General features: G+C 33.1%; 3 protein-coding genes across 3 annotated transcripts; all 3 read right to left on the bottom strand.

The window, feature by feature from the left end:
- Positions 1–115: 115 nt before the first annotated feature.
- LOC105773384 (arabinosyltransferase RRA3) lies at positions 116–3,106 on the bottom strand. Its single transcript, XM_012595219.2, has 2 exons — positions 2,745–3,106; positions 116–1,478 (listed from the first exon to the last, which is right to left on the bottom strand). Exons 1-2 carry the CDS (start codon positions 2,913–2,915, stop codon positions 363–365), a joined length of 1,287 nt encoding a protein of 428 aa, XP_012450673.1. The 5' UTR covers positions 2,916–3,106; the 3' UTR covers positions 116–362.
- Positions 3,107–6,064: 2,958 nt separating this feature from the next.
- On the bottom strand, positions 6,065–8,802 carry LOC105771466 (G-type lectin S-receptor-like serine/threonine-protein kinase LECRK3). Its single transcript, XM_012592932.2, has one exon. The coding sequence runs from the start codon at positions 8,632–8,634 to the stop codon at positions 6,268–6,270; it is 2,367 nt and encodes a 788-aa protein (XP_012448386.2). The 5' UTR covers positions 8,635–8,802; the 3' UTR covers positions 6,065–6,267.
- A 3,776-nt stretch (positions 8,803–12,578) lies between these two features.
- On the bottom strand, positions 12,579–15,127 carry LOC128041894 (G-type lectin S-receptor-like serine/threonine-protein kinase LECRK3). Its single transcript, XM_052632613.1, has 2 exons — positions 14,705–15,127; positions 12,579–14,573 (listed from the first exon to the last, which is right to left on the bottom strand). The coding sequence occupies exons 1-2, from the start codon at positions 15,125–15,127 to the stop codon at positions 12,789–12,791; spliced, it is 2,208 nt and encodes a 735-aa protein (XP_052488573.1). The 3' UTR covers positions 12,579–12,788.
- Between the last annotated feature and the right edge of the window lie 3,407 nt (positions 15,128–18,534).

Raw genomic sequence — 18,534 nt, 5'->3', positions numbered from 1 at the left:
ACAAACAGAGTCTTGAGGAAAAAAAAAAACTAAACAGGCAATACAATATGCAGACAAGACAATGCAGCAAACAAATTATAATGAAAAAAAAAAAAAAACAACCAAAACCTTAGTATGCATAATATAGCACAAGTGTACTAATTAAACTGCTTGTAAAGTTTGACAAAAAAAGTTACAGCAAGTAATACAAAGCTTTAAGTTAAAAAGAAAGTGAGTAAAGAAAGATATTCAGACACTCTTCTCGTAAGATAATATCAGAATTACATACCCATAATCATGTAGCTTTTGGAACGAGCGAGAACCGGAGAGTCAATCCATCATCCATAGGTCGAGATGAGATCCTTGATGGCGTTGTTGCTATCTCACTCAGAGCCATCTGGGTATGGATCCAATGCATCTTGCTTGCCGTTAACGAAGAATTCTACCACTGCTTTCATTCTTCGAAGCTTATCTGGGTGGTAATTTACATGAACAATTACGGGTTTTAACTTCTTGAGTTTAGCATCTTTCCTTACTGTTTTAAATAGGACCTTGCTGTTCATGAACATGTAGAAATCCATGGTTCTCTTAGCGGCGTGTAGTCCCTCGTAGCCTGGATGTGATGGGAAAAAGAGTTCCTCATTAAAAACGGCTTGGTCCCATGAGTTTAGTTGTTTAGCTAGCCGATCAGCTACACGGTCCAAAAGCTCGATTGAAGGGATTGTAGGTCTTATAAAGAAGAAACCAGAGTTGTATACCCATATTCTCATTGTATGAGCATAACGTGCCCAACCCATCGCAGGTTCATCGAAGACATCGTTATATCCATAAGCAGTCATATTGTTGTGACCATCAGTCATGGACTCTACGTCAGAATCCCGGTAAAGATGGTTGAATGGGTTTTGTAAGTATATTATATCAACATCCGAAAGAAGGACGCTGTAACCCAGTTGCAAAAACTCCCTTAAAATCCGGAACTTCAATCCAGAGACAGCATGATTGCCTCCTGATCTCCCAACGGCATCAATACCCGCATCTGGATCCCTCTTGTACACCGGGACATTATTCGATTTGCAGAACTCTTCAATGTGGTCATCTAAAGCTATAACTAGGTAATTAGGTATACCGACTCTCTTGATGCTAGAAAACCAAACCTCCAACATCTCTTTCACATTCGAATTGGCGAGTGCAACTATAAGCTCTTTCCGAACAGCTACTTTCTCCAAGATCTTAGCCAACCTTGGGTTCACGGAATCGTCGGGAACAACAGCCGGGTTAGTTCGTAAAGCTTTGACAGTACCGAAAGGTCCAGCTTTATGCTGCTCACCCAACACCAAAAACTGCTTCTGAGCTTGATCTTTTCCTTGTTCGGCCAGTTGCAGCCTTTCCGTCAAATCCCTGACTTGCTTCTTTAATTCGGAGTTCTTCTCTGATAGGGATACGATTTCAGACTTCAGCATCTTACTCCGCTCTGAGGATTCACATGACGAAGAACCAATCTAAAAAATAGCCAGGACAAAGAAAAAAGGCAAAACCATACCCCCATCAAATAATTAATAAAAAGGAAAAAAACATGACTAAATTTTCAATGTTCGGACATCCCATTAAGAATGAGGGGGTTAAGGTGTGTTCAAGGATCAAACCGGGACCTGATGTCAACCAAGATTCCATTCAACAGAAGTATTTTCCATTACAACACGGGCTCGGTTGACACAAATGCATACTATAAACTTATATCTCAAAGCTAGTAATTCGCATTAGACATTTTTATGTAACAAAAGGTTGGCCAAACTAAGCTCAATCAAGACAAAAATATCAAACAAAAAAAACCAAGGCTAAAGCCTAAAGGATATTAGGCTTACCATAACCAATGGAAATGTAAGACATCAACTATGTTCCAAGACTTTATCACTACCATTACATAGTTTTAGTTTGTCCTAAGCTATGATGCTCGAACTCTTCATTTTTCTTGAAGTATCTGTGCCTGACACTCATGTCCAACACTGCAATACAGAGATACAACCTCTAAACTCGTGTCCGACACTACTATTATCAGACAACTACACCCAAATCCGAGTAATACAGGTGCTAAGTAAATTTCCAAATAAGAAAACATGATTTTATCACTACCATTACCTAGTTTTGGTTCGTGCTAAGCTATGATGCTCGGACTCTTCATTTTTCTTGAAGTATCTGTGTCTGACCCTCATGTCCGACACACAAATACAGAGATACAACCTCTAAACTCATATCAGACACTACCAGTATTGGACAACTACACCCAAATCGGAGCAACATAGGTGCTAAGTAAAATTCCAACTAAGAGATCAAGATTTTATCACTGCCATTACCTAGTTTTAGTTCATGCTAAGCTATGATGCTCAGACTCTTCATTTTACTTGTAGTACCTATGTTCGACATACGGATATAGAGATATGACCTCTAAACTCGTGTCCGACACTACTGTATTGGACACCTATACCCAAGTCCGATCAACATAGATGCTAAGTAAAATTCCTACTAAGAGATCAAGTTAATTCAAATCATTTGGTTTTCATTGAAAACCCAGATCTTAAAATTAAATCCTTTTTCCCACTCTAGAACGAGTCAACACAGTTAAGAACACTCATTGATCCGAAAGTCAACTCAGCCCCATTCATACACTATCTCATTAATCATCTAAACATCAAACATTAATCGATAAAATTCCAAGAAAATGAACAATTTAAAACGGAATTTAAAAGGGAGGGTTTATAAAAAAAAACCTGGAAATTCGTTTTCCCGATTCGACGATTTTGAACTGAGGCGGCGGGATTGAAGAGGCCGTAAGGGAAAAGGAAAGCAATGACACAGCCGAGGAGAACGCCGATCACAATGGCTACGACGATTCGGGATCCACGAAACGACGCCGCTTTGTCCCTACGACCAACCGCCATTGGTCCCAATACTGAAACAGAACGGCGAAAACAGAGAGATGAAGAAGAAAAATGGGTCTTTGCTTAAAATCTACAGCAAAGTTGACGAATTTAAGCTACTATTTTTCTGGGTTTTATTTTTAATTTTTTTGGGGATTTATTTAATTTTTATTCAGAGAGATACACAAATAAGCTTAGTCGTTGCTGAGAAGTTGAATTTTTTTTTTAAATATATATATTTTTTGGTTTTTTAGCAGAGAACATTGAGGAGGTTAGATTTGGTGCTTTCGCGACCACTGTAAAAGATGGAATTTGGATCCTTGATCTTTGATAAAACTTAAAATTGTTAGGTACAAGGAAATGATCGGACGGCTACAAATGATTCGTTGACTTTGGTACTGTATTAGCGTGCTGAGTGGGATTGGATTATCTTAGATCCAAAATTTCCAAATAAACAAATTGGCTAAAATATTAATACGATATTTAAAAATTAATATTAATTTATTATTTACAATTTGGATTATTTTACCTTTAACCAAAATTCTAATCTGATGCCTGAATTTTGCTCTAACATTGTTGATATAATACTACATTATTGGCAGATTGAGTCTTAGTTCAATCGGCATAAGTATTATTGTTAATGTAGGACGTGATTTGAGTACGTTGAAACACATTATCCTCCTATTAATGGGTTGAGAAGGGATGATAGATACTTCTAAACATTATGTCTAAAAGAGCAAACATCCAAATCTATAATGAGATTATTAAAAAAAATACAATATTAAAAATTAAGTTTATATATAAATAAATTTTATAATTAAATTTAAATAAAATATTTTTATTATTTGGATCATATCAGTCCAAAATGAATAAAAGTTTAGCCAAGCTTGACTTAGTACAAACAAGTCACTTACCCAGTCAACAAGTTTATTTATAAAAAATATTAGTTAAAATATGTATTAAATTTAGAATTTAATTTGTATACTTTTATTTTTAGTAATTTAATTACTCTATTTTTAAAATTTTAAAAAATTATTTTATTAAATTAAAGTTCATTGTAACATTATTTTTGCAATCGCATCGCTACTAAATGAGTTTTTTTAATTTCAAAATGTCACATCAATAAATTTAACGAAAAATTTTAATTTTGTTAATAATTAGATCTGAATTTTGAATTCTAAAAAGTAGCAAGATTAAATTCATAAAAATAAAAATATAATGACCAAATTTCAAATTTGAAAAGAGTAGAGACCGATGGAATATTTTAACCAAAGATATTAGAGCTTAATTTAAATAAAATTGTAAAATTCAAAAGCTTGTTTATTAGTTTATTCTAACAAATTATCAGCTTATCTTTATTTTAGTCATGTTTTATTAGTAAATTGAACCCTAAATTATACTTTAATTTTCAGATTGCTTCATAAATTTTTTTAGTAAGAAGTAGCCCTAAACTATCAATTTATCTCAATTTACCTCAAAACTGATATCAACCAATAACAACATAACACATGGCATATTTTTATTGGACGTCATGGTTTTGTTCCAAAATAAATATGATAAAATTGATAGTTAAGGATCATTTCTTACCAAAAGAAACGTTAAGGATTAATTTAAAATTATAGTATAGTTTAAGGGCTAATTTACGAATAAAACCATGATAATAATAATTGCAAGTTAGGCCGATGCCTATTGCTAGATAGGACTTATTTTATGACATTAATAAAGCAATAAAGAAACAAAGACTTACGACAGTTTTGTTTTGTCTTGTTTTCTTTGACAAAAAAATTGCATTTAATAATATTTACAGTAATGGTTGTGATTTGAACATGGAGAGCATCATCTCGCTTACTAACATTTATGAAAATTTTATATGAATTTTATTTAAAATTTCAATCATATTCGTATCTATAGATACTCCTATTTGATATTCGTATTTAAATTTAAGTAACATAAGTTCGAGATAAACTATTTGCAAATTTATGTTGCGAACTTGAATTTAACTTGGTTCATGTAAACATTTTCGGATAGAAGTGTGTAAGATATCAATTAAACCGAATTTATTAAATTGGTTATTAATTATGAATATCTAAATTGATAAATCGATTAAACATTAAATTCAACTCAATATATTTATCTAACCAATATTCAAAAAGTTGAAATAAAAAAAAAACTCAATTATACATATGTAGACGTGTCTATGGGTTAGGCCGAACACTAACAAAACTTTTAGGCCTACTTGATAGGTTCAGGTCCGACCCAAAATATGGGCTTAAAATTTTGTTCAAGCTTAACCCGGATAAAAATGTTGAAACCTGAGTCTACTGCCCACCATTATTAAAAATTTTATATTTTTTATATAAAAATTTATAAAAAAATATAATACATAAAAAAACTAAAAACATTAAGATAAATATTTCCCAACAAATTGAAATTAAATTAAATTAAATTAAATTAGTTATACTTAAATAACACTAAGATGGATACAACTTAACAAGCAATTGTCTCTACAATAATAGCAAAATTAACAATAAAACAAAAGTTATACAATATCCAAATAATAACAATAAAATAGTACCAACATAATAGCGAAACAGTGGGAAAATAGCAGTCCATTTTCTAAATGGATTAAAAAAATTTATCCGAGACTTGACCCGTTTTTTAAACAGGCCTTATATTTTTGCTAAAACCCATTTTTTTAACTTATATTTTTCTCAAACCCTCTCACTTTTTAAATCGGTCCTACTCATAAATAAATCTATACATATGTGAGCCAACCAAAATATAAAATAAATCAGCCCAATTAAATTACTCAAATATAAAATAACTCCAACCACATAATTAATTAATTAATTAATTATAAAAAATAGTGAAATATAAAATAACCCAATTAATTAATTTCGGTAAATAACCTAACCCAATTAAATTGCCCAACTATAAAACAAGCCTACCCTACCCAATAGAACCCAACCCAACCCAACCCAACCCATCTTAGTTAATTAATTAATTAATTTTATAAATAAATTTAAAAAAAAAAATATCATTCAACTCATTTTGGTTAATTCAATTTTATTAGTTTAGTTAGTTCATTAGATTCTTGATATATAAAAACCGAATTAACTAAAGATATATTCTTACCTCTTAAAAAAGATTCAATAAATTCAAGATTCAAAATCTAAACATCTTCCTCTATTTCAGTATTATAGAAAAATTTCTTGATTACACTGTAAATTTTATCAGGCTGATAATATATACATATATAAAAATGTATATACCTGCCGTGATTCATTAGTGTAATTCACATCTATATAAGCATGGACATTATGTTTGTTACGCTTGGCAAAGTTAAAGTCTTGACTCGTGGCACAAACATGATCTAAGGAGAACTAACAAAGGAGCTAAGGAGTGGAGGAGAACTAACAAAGGAGCTAAGGGGTGGAGGATCGGGTATATTAACCGTCCCTTCTAGCATCAAGATAACCCTTTTCATCGACGGTCGAGACGATGCTTCATCTTGGGTGCACCATAATCCGACCTTAACCATCTTCTCCAATTTACTCTTCTCCACAAATTCATTTTGCACCAGCTTCTCCACTTCATTAGCCTTGAAACAATCATTCACCCAGAATGCAAGAACTTGTTCGTTTTCCGGAACATCCGCTTTCACACTCCTTCTACAACAAATGATCTCGAACAGCATGATTCCGAAGCTATAAACATCGGCTTTCACGGTTATTGGTAAGTTTCGAAGCCACTCTGGGGCAACGTATCCCCTCGTCCCTCGGATTTCGGTGTATGTCCTAGATTGGTTAGGCATCAATAGCTTGGCTACTCCAAAATCTGCAATTTTCGCGTACCCTTTGTCGTCCATTAGGATGTTTTCGGGTTTGATATCGCAATGGATAATCCGAGTCTCGCATTCTTCATGCAAGTAACAAAGTCCTCTCGCTATACTCAATACTACTTCGACTCTTCCTTCCCAATTTACCTTTAATCTCGATTTGAAAAGAAAATCTGCAAGAGAACCGTTTTTCATGTACTCGTAAACCAGAAGCCTATTAGTCCCGTCGTAGCAATAACCGAGCAATCGAACGAGGTTCTTGTGATGTGTTTTCCCGATGGCTTTCATTTCATTCAGGAAATCTCTTTCACCTTCGGCCACCACTTTTTCCAGTCTCTTGACGGCTACTGTTCTTTCGCCATCGAATATCACCCCTTTGAAAACCGTCCCGTAAGCTCCTTTACCGATCACGTCCACAAAATTGTTGGTTGCATCTTTAAGCTCCTCGAAGGAAAATGATTTCAAGGCAACATCTTCAGCAACTCGATTGTTTACCAAACGCAAAACACGCTTGTATTTTCGAACATGAGCACGATGCTTTCGAACGCCGATCGTTGCTACAACTAGAAACCCAAGCGTCAAGCATGCCATGGCAACACTAATGATTAACATATCCATTCTTAGCTTCCTTTTCCTTTTCCTTGTCCCAACACCAGCAAGTTCTCCACCAATCTTTAAAAATGCAGTAACTTGACCACTTAATACTCTTTTCCCAAACCTAAACGGCAACTTCATCATTTTACACGACTCGTTCTCTAAGACAGCGGCTTCGCAACTACAATCTCGATAACACTCGACCCTACAACTGTTCTTTGTCATCGACGAGAGACTCAAATACGCATCATCTTTCCAAGACACATCATTCACCTCAAGAAAATCAAAAGTTTGGTCATTTCTTGTGTCACAAGCAACTAAACTATAGTTCTTTCGGCAACCCAATTCCTGTCGCTTCTCGTTGATAAAATTGAAATGAGGAGGACATCGACAAATGGGTTCCCCATCCATCATAACACAATAACTATTCTCACCGCACAAGCCCAAAGGATTACATCTATCATTAGAGGATGACCATTCGGTGTACCAATCATCAAATCGGTTAGAACTATGTGAGTACAATCGAAATATACCATCCGTATCGATTGTTGCACGATACACGGACTTACCCGAGGCATTAACGTAGTTCTTATTAATACTTTTGATGTTGAACCCGGTATCATTTAACAAATATAGGTGACCATTACCATCAAGATTCAAGCTCACACCATATCCAGCATTAAATGTGTTAGTAGCCCAATAAGCAGCACCAAGTTCCACTGCTTCAACAGGGAATTGAACCAAATCCCCATCACTTTGCATAAGAATTAGAAATTTTCCGTTACCATGATCCGACTCGGCAACACTCGAAACGAGCTTACCGGTCACCGCTACACGTTGTCCTGGTAAAATGGTATCGGTCGGGAAATCAAAACTCTTCCATACGATCCCACCACTCGAATTCAACAAAACAAAGTTACCCGAATCGAGCATCGAGGCCGAAGTTGCTAACCGTGACACGTTATCACTGCTAGTATCGGCAATGAGTACGTCTTGACCTTGCTTTTGTCGAACAATAAGGGTACCTTCGGTGGTTAAAACCAATGTGACATCGCTAGGGAACGGCGAGGCATCTCGGTTAGCCGTCCATACAATTGTTTTCTGCTGGATGTTTTCGAACCATATGCCTACGGAGTAGCCGTTTTTGTATCGGTAGAAACCGAAAGCGAACTGGCCGGACGGCGATAGCAAATATGAATTATTAATGGGTGAAAGAGAAGAACCTGGTTTGATAATAGAGCTTGTTGATTGAGCATTTGTTGCATTAAATACAAAATTCAAAAGAAGAAGAAGAACAAGATACGCCATTAAAGTGGAAGATAGAGCTTGTGCTTTTTTTTTTTTGCAGTGCTTGTAAGGAAAAACAGTAAATGCGATCCCTTGTCAATAGTGCATTAGGAGGATTAGTCTAAATTATCGATTTAGTCCTTGTACTTAAACTTTTTTTAGATGAGATAAATATTAAAATCATACATGAATTTTGATGCAATGTACAATTTGATACATGAACATTATTTTTTGTGATTTTATACATGAAAATTTAATTTGATTAATTTTCACGAACCACTAATAACATTATCGAATTAGCATAATTTTATGTTAATATATTACATACACAAATAATTATATTAATCCAAAATGAAAATAATTATATATATTCATTTTTAAAACGTATACAATTGAATCAAAATCAAAGTTTCATATATATATAAACCACAATTCAAGTTTCATGTGTATAAATGCACTAAATAAATACTCATGTATTAAATTACATATTGGATCAAAGTTCGTGTATAAATTTGATATTTAACCCTTGTTTTTACCTTCACTTTTTTTATTTTGAAATTCTAGTCTTGGCCAAACAATAATCGTTATATTTTACTATTTTTAAAATATTATGCGCCAATTATATTAGTATATGTGCAACGTTATGCCTGATTGTTATTTTCACGTAATATTCATACACACACAAAAAAAGCCACATTTTTAGTTATTGAATTTAGTGACGGTTGTTTTTAACCATGACTGGAATTTCAACCCACTGTTTATGCATAGAACAAGACTAATAGCAGAATTTTTACCTAGTCGATGTAAAGGCTATAATTTAAGTTAGGACTGAAATTTTAAAATACGAAAAATATAAAGACTAAAATTAATAAAAAAATAAAATAAGGATTAAATCCATAATTTACAAGGACTAATAATAGAATTTGAACTTTCAAAGTCTTTTTAAGTCGTTACAAAATACACGCCTTGAGTTCACGATTAAGGACTTTTCTACCGTCTTTTTCTTTGGTTGACCAACGGTACTAATTTGTTGTCAATTAACCTACTGCCCTTTTTTCAAGTCTTCGGTTCTTATAGACAAGTATATTTGAATAGCATCGATATTATTTTCAGTATAAAAAGATATAGGTTCGAGTCTTCCTATTTAAGAGTTGAAAAGGGGTTATAAGTAATTTTAGAATTGTATAAAAAAATCAGATATAATAAAAATCTATAACGAGATTTAAATTTAAAAAAAAAAAGATGTTTGATTAAGATGTAACGAAGGAAGTTATTAGATTGGTTGATTTGAGGATCGATATGGATCAGTTAAATCAAATAAAAAATTGATTGAATTGGGTGGTTGAATCGGATATTTATTTTTAATATTTTTATTATTTATTTAATCGAATTGAGTGGACAGTAAACTAGTGGATTGAACAATTTGACCACCGATCGAAAGAAATTTATTAGACTGGTTGAATTGGGAACCAGTACGGATTAGTAATACCAAGCAAAAAACCAATTGAACTGGTTGAATGGATTTATTTTGTTTTATCTTTAATGATTTATTTAATCGAATTGATTGGACCAACGAACTAGTAGCCTAAGCAATTGATCACCGGTCCGGAAAAAAGTTATTAGACTGGTTGACCTGGGAATAGGTACAAATTGGTTGAGCTAGGCAAAACACAGGTTGAATAGGAATTTTTATTTTTATTTTAAATTTTTCAATAATTTATTTAATCAAACCATACAAACCAATAAAATTAATAACTAGACCAATTTGATCGTTGATCCGATTCTGAAAATTTTGGTCATAAGTTCAAACTCGAGACAGCCTTTTTTTTCCCTCTCCTTTTTTTCTTCTCTTAATTGTAGTGTAAAGCAACGTTTGGCTGACTTATGCTGTGCATCCATTGATGTTTGTATCGCATTGGCGTTCTAAAAAAGCCATTATAGTAACAATGTAGTTCTCCATACTAATCGTTAAGGTTTTCTTATCTTGATCAGTGGTCAAATTAGATTAATAATTTAAAAATATATGAACAATTTAACTTTTAAAACACAAGATTTTTATTAAAAAAGCAATTATCACTATTTGAAATTGTGTTGTTGTGTCCGAGGAAGGATAGCTATACTGATTCGGTATACTCTAAAAATACATTTGGTACAATATTAACAATCTCACAAAGATTGAATTTCGATGAATTCCCGTTTACTGATCCCATCTTTTACAGAATCGATCCCCTACAAGAATATGTGGAGCTCGGCATGTCTGGAAACACAGAAGAACGTTCTTTTGCTGATATTGTTACCAATATTCAATATTGGTTCATTCATAGTATTACTATACACTAATGATCTTTTTAACTAAGTGTGATCGGATATCTATAAAAATCATTTTTTTAAAATATTTTTTTTAAAAATTTTAAAAATAATATTTTTAACCAATTTCCGATCTAACCAACCGAATCGATTCAATTCCAACCACACAACATATACATTAAAAATAATCATAGGCAGATATGTATGTTCAAAACACCAAATATATACATTAGTCAAAGCACAAATATCCCACTAATTAAGTTCATTATATATACATATTAATCCCAAAAGTATGCATGGAAGTCATTTTTTATCCATGTTTCATGCTTTGAGAACCTTTACATGCCACACGATCAAGATTTTCGAAATCGAATTTGTAATCAGATCAGTTAAACTATTAATTTACAGTAGAGATGAAGCTAGAAAATTTTTTTTAGAAGAGTCGAAATTAAATTGTATATTTTTATGAAAGTTAAAATGTAATTTTTTTTTTCATTTTAATAGTCCATATGTTTATAATTCTAAAGGATTAAATCAAAATTTTGTCATTTTGGGTGTCAAAGTGTAACTTTACCTATACTAACTTAAAATTTTATAAATTGTAAAGGGTCAAAAGTCAAAATTTCCCATTTTGGGGGGCAAGGCCCTTGCCAACCCCCCGACGCCGCCCCTGGTTCATGATTCAATTAATTAGATTAATCTAATTGAACAAATTAATACTAAACTTGAATTCAGCTCGATTGATACCTCAAGCTAAACTCGATAATTGCCGAATTCAATTCGAATTTTTTCAAATTGAACTCAAATAATTTACGAATACCGGTATCTCATTTACACCCGAACAAAAATACACAAAAACAGCCTAAATGAATTGACATTCAGACAGCAAACAAATGCACAAAGAGTCAGGCTATTGGTAAGCATAAACAAATTAGATTCCAAGAAAAAGAAATGCAAACAAATGGAATTTTAAGTGCATGGTCAAATAATTACCAATTGACTTGTTTTATTATATTTTAATTTAATTTGTTCTCCGAACAAAAAATATTACGATATTTTATACAAATATAAAATTATTTACACTGTTTTTAACAATTAGATCCAAATTGTTCATATAAATACACGTATTTATAATTTGATCCACATGTTTAAAATTATGATTCATGTTGGATCTAAATGGGATCTGACATAGGGGTGAAATCAAGCAGTGAGCTTGACTCGAAATTCAGAGCTCGATACATGCCTCAAGCTCGATCGAACATCTATTTCTAAGCTCGAGCTCTATTCAAGATAAAACCGAGCTACTCAAGCTCGATTAAGCTTGTTTGCCAATATTTGTTCTTAAGTTCAAGCTTGACTCAATAATTATGTTTGGATTTGGGTTAATAATATATATTAAAGGCAATAACGTAATTTAACAATTGCGATAGGTTAAAGATTTAATTAGAATATTTCGAAGATCAATGATTAATTTAAAATATGCTTAGAATTATTTATAATCTCTTCCTCACCCATAAATAGGAAAATAATAGCATTCAACTCAGTTTGGTTAATTCAATTATATTAGTTTAGTTGGTTCATTAGATTCTTTATATATAAAAACCGAATTAACTGAAGATATATTCTTATCTCTTAAGAAGGATTAAATAAATTCAAGATTCAAAATCTAAACATCTTCCTCTGTTCTAATATTATAGAAAAATTTATTGATTACACTGTAAATTTCATCAGGCTGATAATATATACATATATAAATATGTATATACCTGCTGTGATTCATCAGTGTAATTCACAACTATATAAGCATGGACACTATGGTTTTTACGCTTGGCAAAGTTAAAAGTCTTAACTTGTGCCACAAACATGATCTAAGGAGAACTAACAAAGGAGCTAAGGGGTGGAGGATCGGGTATATTAACCGTCCCTTCTAGCATCAAGATAACCCTTTTCATCGACGGTCGAGACGATGCTTCATCTTGGGTGCACCATAATCCGACCTTAACCATCTTCTCCAATTTACTCTTCTCCACAAATTCATTTTGCACCAGCTTCTCCACTTCATTAGCCTTGAAACAATCATGTGCCCAGTATGCAAGAACTTGTTCGTTTTCCGGAACATCCGTTTCCATACTCCTTCTACAACAAATGATCTCGAACAGCATTATTCCGAAGCTATAAACATTGGCTTTCACGGTTATTGGTAAGTTTCGATGCCACTCTGGGGCAACGTATCCCCTCGTCCCTCGGATTTCGGTGTATGTCCTAGATTGGTTAGGCATCAATAGCTTGGCTAATCCGAATTCTGCAATTTTCGCGTACCCTTCGTCGTCCATTAGGATGTTTTCGGGTTTGATATCGCAATGGATAATCCGAGTCTCGCATTCTTCATGCAAGTAACAAATTCCTCTCGCTATACTCAATACTATTTCGACTCTTACTTCCCAATTTACCTTTAATCTCGATTTGAAAAGAAAATCTGCAAGAGAACCGTTTTTCATGTACTCGTAAACCAGAAGCCTATTAGTCCCGTCGTAGCAATAACCGAGCAATCGAACGAGGTTCTTGTGATGTGTTTTCCCGATGGCTTTCATTTCATTCAGGAAATCTCTTTCACCTTCGGCCACCACTTTTTCCAGTCTCTTGACGGCTACTGTTCTTTCGCCATCGAATATCACCCCTTTGAAAACCGTCCCGTAAGCTCCTTTACCGATCACGTCCACAAAATTGTTGGTTGCATCTTTAAGTTCCTCGAGGGAAAATGATTTCAAGGAAACATCTTCAGCAACTCGATTGTTTACCAAACGCAAATCACGCTTGTATTTTCGAACATAAGCACGATACTTTCGAACGCCGATCGTTGCTACAGCTAGAAACCCAAGCGTCAAGCATGCCATGGCAATACTAATGATTAACATATCCATTCTTAGCTTCCTTTTCCTTTTCCTTGTCCCAACACCAGCAAGTTCTCCTCCAATCTTTAAAAATGTAGTAACTTGACCACTTAATACTCTCCTCCCAAACCGTAACGGCAACTTCATCATTTTACACAACTCGTTCTCGAAGACAGCGGCTTCGCAACTACAATCTCGATAACACTCGTCCCTACAACTGTTCTTTGTCTTCAACGAAAGACTCAAATACGCATCATTTTTCCAAGACACATCGTTCACCTCAAGAAAATCAAAAGTTTGGTCATTTCTTGTGTCACAAGCAACTAAACTATAGTTCTTTCGGCAACCCAATTCCTGTCGCTTCTCGTTGATAAAATCGAAATGAAGAGGACATTGACAAACGGGTTCCCCACCCATCATAACACAATAACTATTCTCACCGCACAAACCGAAAGGATCACATCTATAATTAGAGGATGACCATTCGGTGTACCAATCATCAAATTGGTTAGAACTATGTGAGTACAATCGAAATATACCATCCGTATCGATTGTTGCACGATACACGGACTTACCCGAGGCATTAACGTAGTTCGTATTAATACTTTTGATGTTGAAACCGGTATCATTTAACAAATATAGGTGACCGTCACCATCAAGATTCAAGCTCACACCATATCCAGCAGTAAATGTATCAGTAGCCCAATAAGCAGCACCAAGCTGTTCCATGCTCCAACAGGGTATTGAACCAAATTCCCATCCCTTTGCATAAGAATTAGAAATTTTCCGCTACTATGATCCGACTCGGCAACACTCGAAACGAGCTTACCGGTCACCGCTAGACGTTGTCCTGGTAAAATGGTATCGGTCGGGAAATCAAAACTCTTCCATACGATCCCACCACTCGAATTCAACAAAACAAAGTTACCCGAATCGAGCATCGAGGCCGAAGTTGCTAACCGTGACACGTTATCACTACTAGCATCGGCAATGAGTACGTCTTGACCTTGCTTTGGTCGAACAATAAGGGTACCTTCGGTGGTTAAAACCAATGTGACATTGCTAGGGAACGGCAAGGCATCTCGGTTAGCCGTCCATACAATTGTTTTCTGCTGGATGTTTTCGAACCATATGCCTACGGAGTAGCCGTTTTTGTATCGGTAGAAACCGAAAGCGAACTGGCCGGACGGCGATAGCAAATATGAATTATTGATGGGTGAAAGAGAAGAACCTGGTTTGATAATAGAGCTTGTTGATTGAGCATTTGTTGCATTAAATACAAAATTTAAAAGAAGAAGGAGAACAAGAAACGCCATTAAAGTGGAAGATAAAGCTTGTGTTTTTCTTTTTCTTTTTTTCTTTTTGCAGTGCTTGTAAGGAAAAAAAGTAGATGCGATCCCTTGTCGATAGTGCATTAGGAGGATTAGTCTAAATTATCGATTTAGTCCTTGTACTTAAACTTTTTTTTAGATGAGATAAATATTAAAATCATACATGAATTTTGATGCAATGTACAATTTGATACATGAACATTATTTTTATGTGATTTTATACATGAAAATTTAATTTCATTAATTTTCACGAACCACTAATAACATTATCGAATTAGCATCATTTTATGTTAATATATTACATACACAAATCATTATATTAATCCAATATAAAAATAATTATATGTATTCATTTTTTAAAATGTATACAATTGAATCAAAATCAAAGTTTCATATATATAAACCACAATTCAAGTTTCATGTGTATAAATGCACTAAATCAATACTCATGTATTAAATTAAATATTGGGTGTATAAATTTAATATTTAACCCTTGCTTTTACCTTCACTTTTTTAATTTTAAAATTCTAGTCTTGGCCAAACAATAATCGTTATATTTTACTGTTTTTAAAATATTATGCGCCAATTATATTATTATATGTGCAACGTTATGCCTGATTGTTATTTTCACGTAATATTCACACACACAAAAAAAGCCACATTTTTAGTTATTGGATTTAGTGACGGCTGTTTTTAACCATGATTGAAATTTTAATCCACCGCTTATGCATAGAGCAAGACTAATAGCAGAATTTTTACCTAGTCGATGTAAAGGCTGCAATTTAAGTCAGGACTGAAATTTTAAAATATGAAAAATATAAGGACTAAAATTGATAAAAAAATAAAAGAAGGATTAATCCATAATTTACAAGGACTAGTAATAGAATTTGAACTTTCTAAGTCTTTTTAAGTCGTTAAAATTCTTGGTCTAAGAAGAGAAAAGTATATAAAAGATTTAACAAAGTACACGCCTTGAGTTTCACGATTAAGGACTTTTCTACCGTCTTTTTCTTTGGTTGACTGTACTATTACTAGTCCTTTTTTCTAGTCTTCGGTTCTTATAGATAAGTATATTTGAATAGCTCAATTTGTATCAATATTATTTACAGTATAAAAAGATATAGATTCGAGTCTTCCTATTTAAGAGTTGAAAAAGGGCTATAGGTAATTTTAGAATTGTATAAAAAAACATATATAATAAAAACCTATAACAAGATTTAAATTTAAAAACAAAAATGATGTTTGATTAAGATGTAACGAAGGAAGTTATTAGACCAATTTGATCAATTTGATCCGATTCTGAAAACTTTGGTCATAAGTTTATGTAACACCCCCTACCCGTATTCATCGTCGGAATAGGGTACGAGGCATTACCGGAGTTTACCGAATTAATTTCTCGTTATTATGAGTTAATTACTATTCATTTACTCAAACATGTAATGACGTCCTTTAGATGGTTCTCCAAAGCCCAAAACATACTTTGGGACCAAACCAGAATTTAATCAAAACCATAGGGAATTTTTTGCAAAATCCCAAATTTTTTTTATATGAACTCAATATAATCCTTTTATAAATATCCAACATTCCCTGCAAATTTTTAAAACTGAGACCAATCCAAACCAACCAATCCATTTCAATCAATTTGATACCAAATCATATTTCTATTATAATTATACCATTTAGCATATTCATCACTCTTTATGTAACACCCCTTACCCGAGACCGTTGTCGGAATCGAGCACGAAGCGTTACCTAACTTAACTTACTAAATTGGAGCATAAAAATTTTCTTTTAAAATTAATTCACTCACGTTCAATCAATATATCCCTAAAAAGGATCATCGAGACCCTAAAACATGCAATGAAAACTGTTCGGGTCCAAACAGGGAACATTAAAAATTTTCCAAATACTTAAACAAATTAAAAATAATTTATTTCACTGTTCACAATAAAACTGTTCAACTGCGCAGTAGTCACTAAATTAATTATAACTCGAGTTAAAAAAATTGAAATTTAAATCCGTAAATTTTCCCTAAAACTAGACTCATATGTCTTACTATCATAAAATTTTCAGAATTTTTGGGTTGGCCAATTAATACAGTTTATTAGTTAAATCTCCCATATTTCACTGTTCAACAGTTCTGATCTCTCGTCACTAAAAATTAATTATCTCATTGTACAGATTTTATATGGTGCTTCCGCTTGTTTCTACTGAAAATAGACGCACTTAGGAATCAGGAAATATAAATTATAACTCATAATTCTTTCTGTACAATTTTTAATAATTTTCCAAAGTTAGGCAAGGGGATTACAAAATCATTCTGACCTTATCTCACTAAAATTCAAATATCTCATAATATAAAATTCATTTGCCTATACCGTTTCTTTCATATGAAAATAGACTCGATAAACTTTAATTCCATACCTAATTCACTCTCTAATTCCATTTCTAATATCCTCATGAATTTTTGAAAATCACATCACTACTCCTGTCCAAGAAAAAAAACTATTCCATTGCAAATTTTTTACTCTTTCATAATTTCTTTGTATTAACTAGCATTTAGGCATACATAACACTAAACATATTCTTAATTAGCCATCTCAATAGCTAATCATTATGAAATAACTTTAGTTCCCTATTTCAACCTTTTTGAAACACAATCCAAACAATTAACCATGTTATTTAATCAAGCATGAAACCATACATATCAAAATAAACAAGCCATTTTTGCATGGCTCATTATATATATATACATCATTCAAAATATATTTCAAAAAGTAGTATAGACTATACATGTCATTTATTTCACATATTTAACACCTATTTTATAACCTTTACAAAAAGGTCCTTTTAGGTGTTTTCATGATAACACCTTTCACAAAAGTTGTTTATTTAACAACTAAGACTCATTTTTTTCCATAAAAATGCAGCAACCAACATAAAGGCTCACATGGCAAAACCCTAGACTTCCAACCATTTTGCAAAATAGTCCCCTCATTAGCTAGCTCAAGCTACAAGGGTTCCCAAAAGTACAAAAATTATCAAAGAATGGTCATCAGAACACTTACTTGTAAGGAGAAAAGCTTGCCGAAATTTTTGGCTCTCAAACCCCTATTTTGCTGCTAATTTTCGGTGGTGAAGGTGGAGAAGAAAAGATGATATCATTCTTTTCTTTATTTTATGATAAAAATTAATTTAGTCACCAAATTTTTACCTAACCAATTGACCAAATCTTTTCTTTGTCCCTATGGCCGGCCACCACCCTAAACAAGGCTTAGTTGCACATTAGGGACCTCCAATTAATATTTTATAGCTTTTAGACACCTTTAGCTTGTAAAATAGAACTTTTACACTTTATGCGATTTAGTCCTTTTATCAAATTAAGCACACAA

The sequence above is a fragment of the Gossypium raimondii genome, chromosome 6 (genome assembly GCF_025698545.1).
Source record: "Gossypium raimondii isolate GPD5lz chromosome 6, ASM2569854v1, whole genome shotgun sequence".
Lineage (NCBI taxonomy): Eukaryota > Viridiplantae > Streptophyta > Magnoliopsida > Malvales > Malvaceae > Gossypium > Gossypium raimondii.
Note: the sequence above shows the minus strand (reverse complement) of the source record. Positions and strands in the feature narration are given on the sequence as shown.

What these genes read in the sequence shown, in the direction of transcription:
- LOC105773384 (XM_012595219.2), bottom strand. Translation starts at nt 2,915, where the DNA reads ATGGCGGTTGGTCGTAGGGACAAAGCGGCGTCGTTTCGTGGATCCCGA. An exon ending in TCGGGAAAACGAATTTCCAG is followed by an intron (nt 1,479 to 2,744) that starts GTTTTTTTTTAT and finishes GCTATTTTTTAG; the next exon opens with ATTGGTTCTTCGTCATGTGA.
- LOC128041894 (XM_052632613.1), bottom strand. Translation starts at nt 15,127, where the DNA reads ATGGCGTTTCTTGTTCTCCTTCTTCTTTTAAATTTTGTATTTAATGCA. An exon ending in TGAATTCGAGTGGTGGGATC is followed by an intron (nt 14,574 to 14,704) that starts GTATGGAAGAGT and finishes TCTTATGCAAAG; the next exon opens with GGATGGGAATTTGGTTCAAT.
- LOC105771466 (XM_012592932.2), bottom strand. Translation starts at nt 8,634, where the DNA reads ATGGCGTATCTTGTTCTTCTTCTTCTTTTGAATTTTGTATTTAATGCA.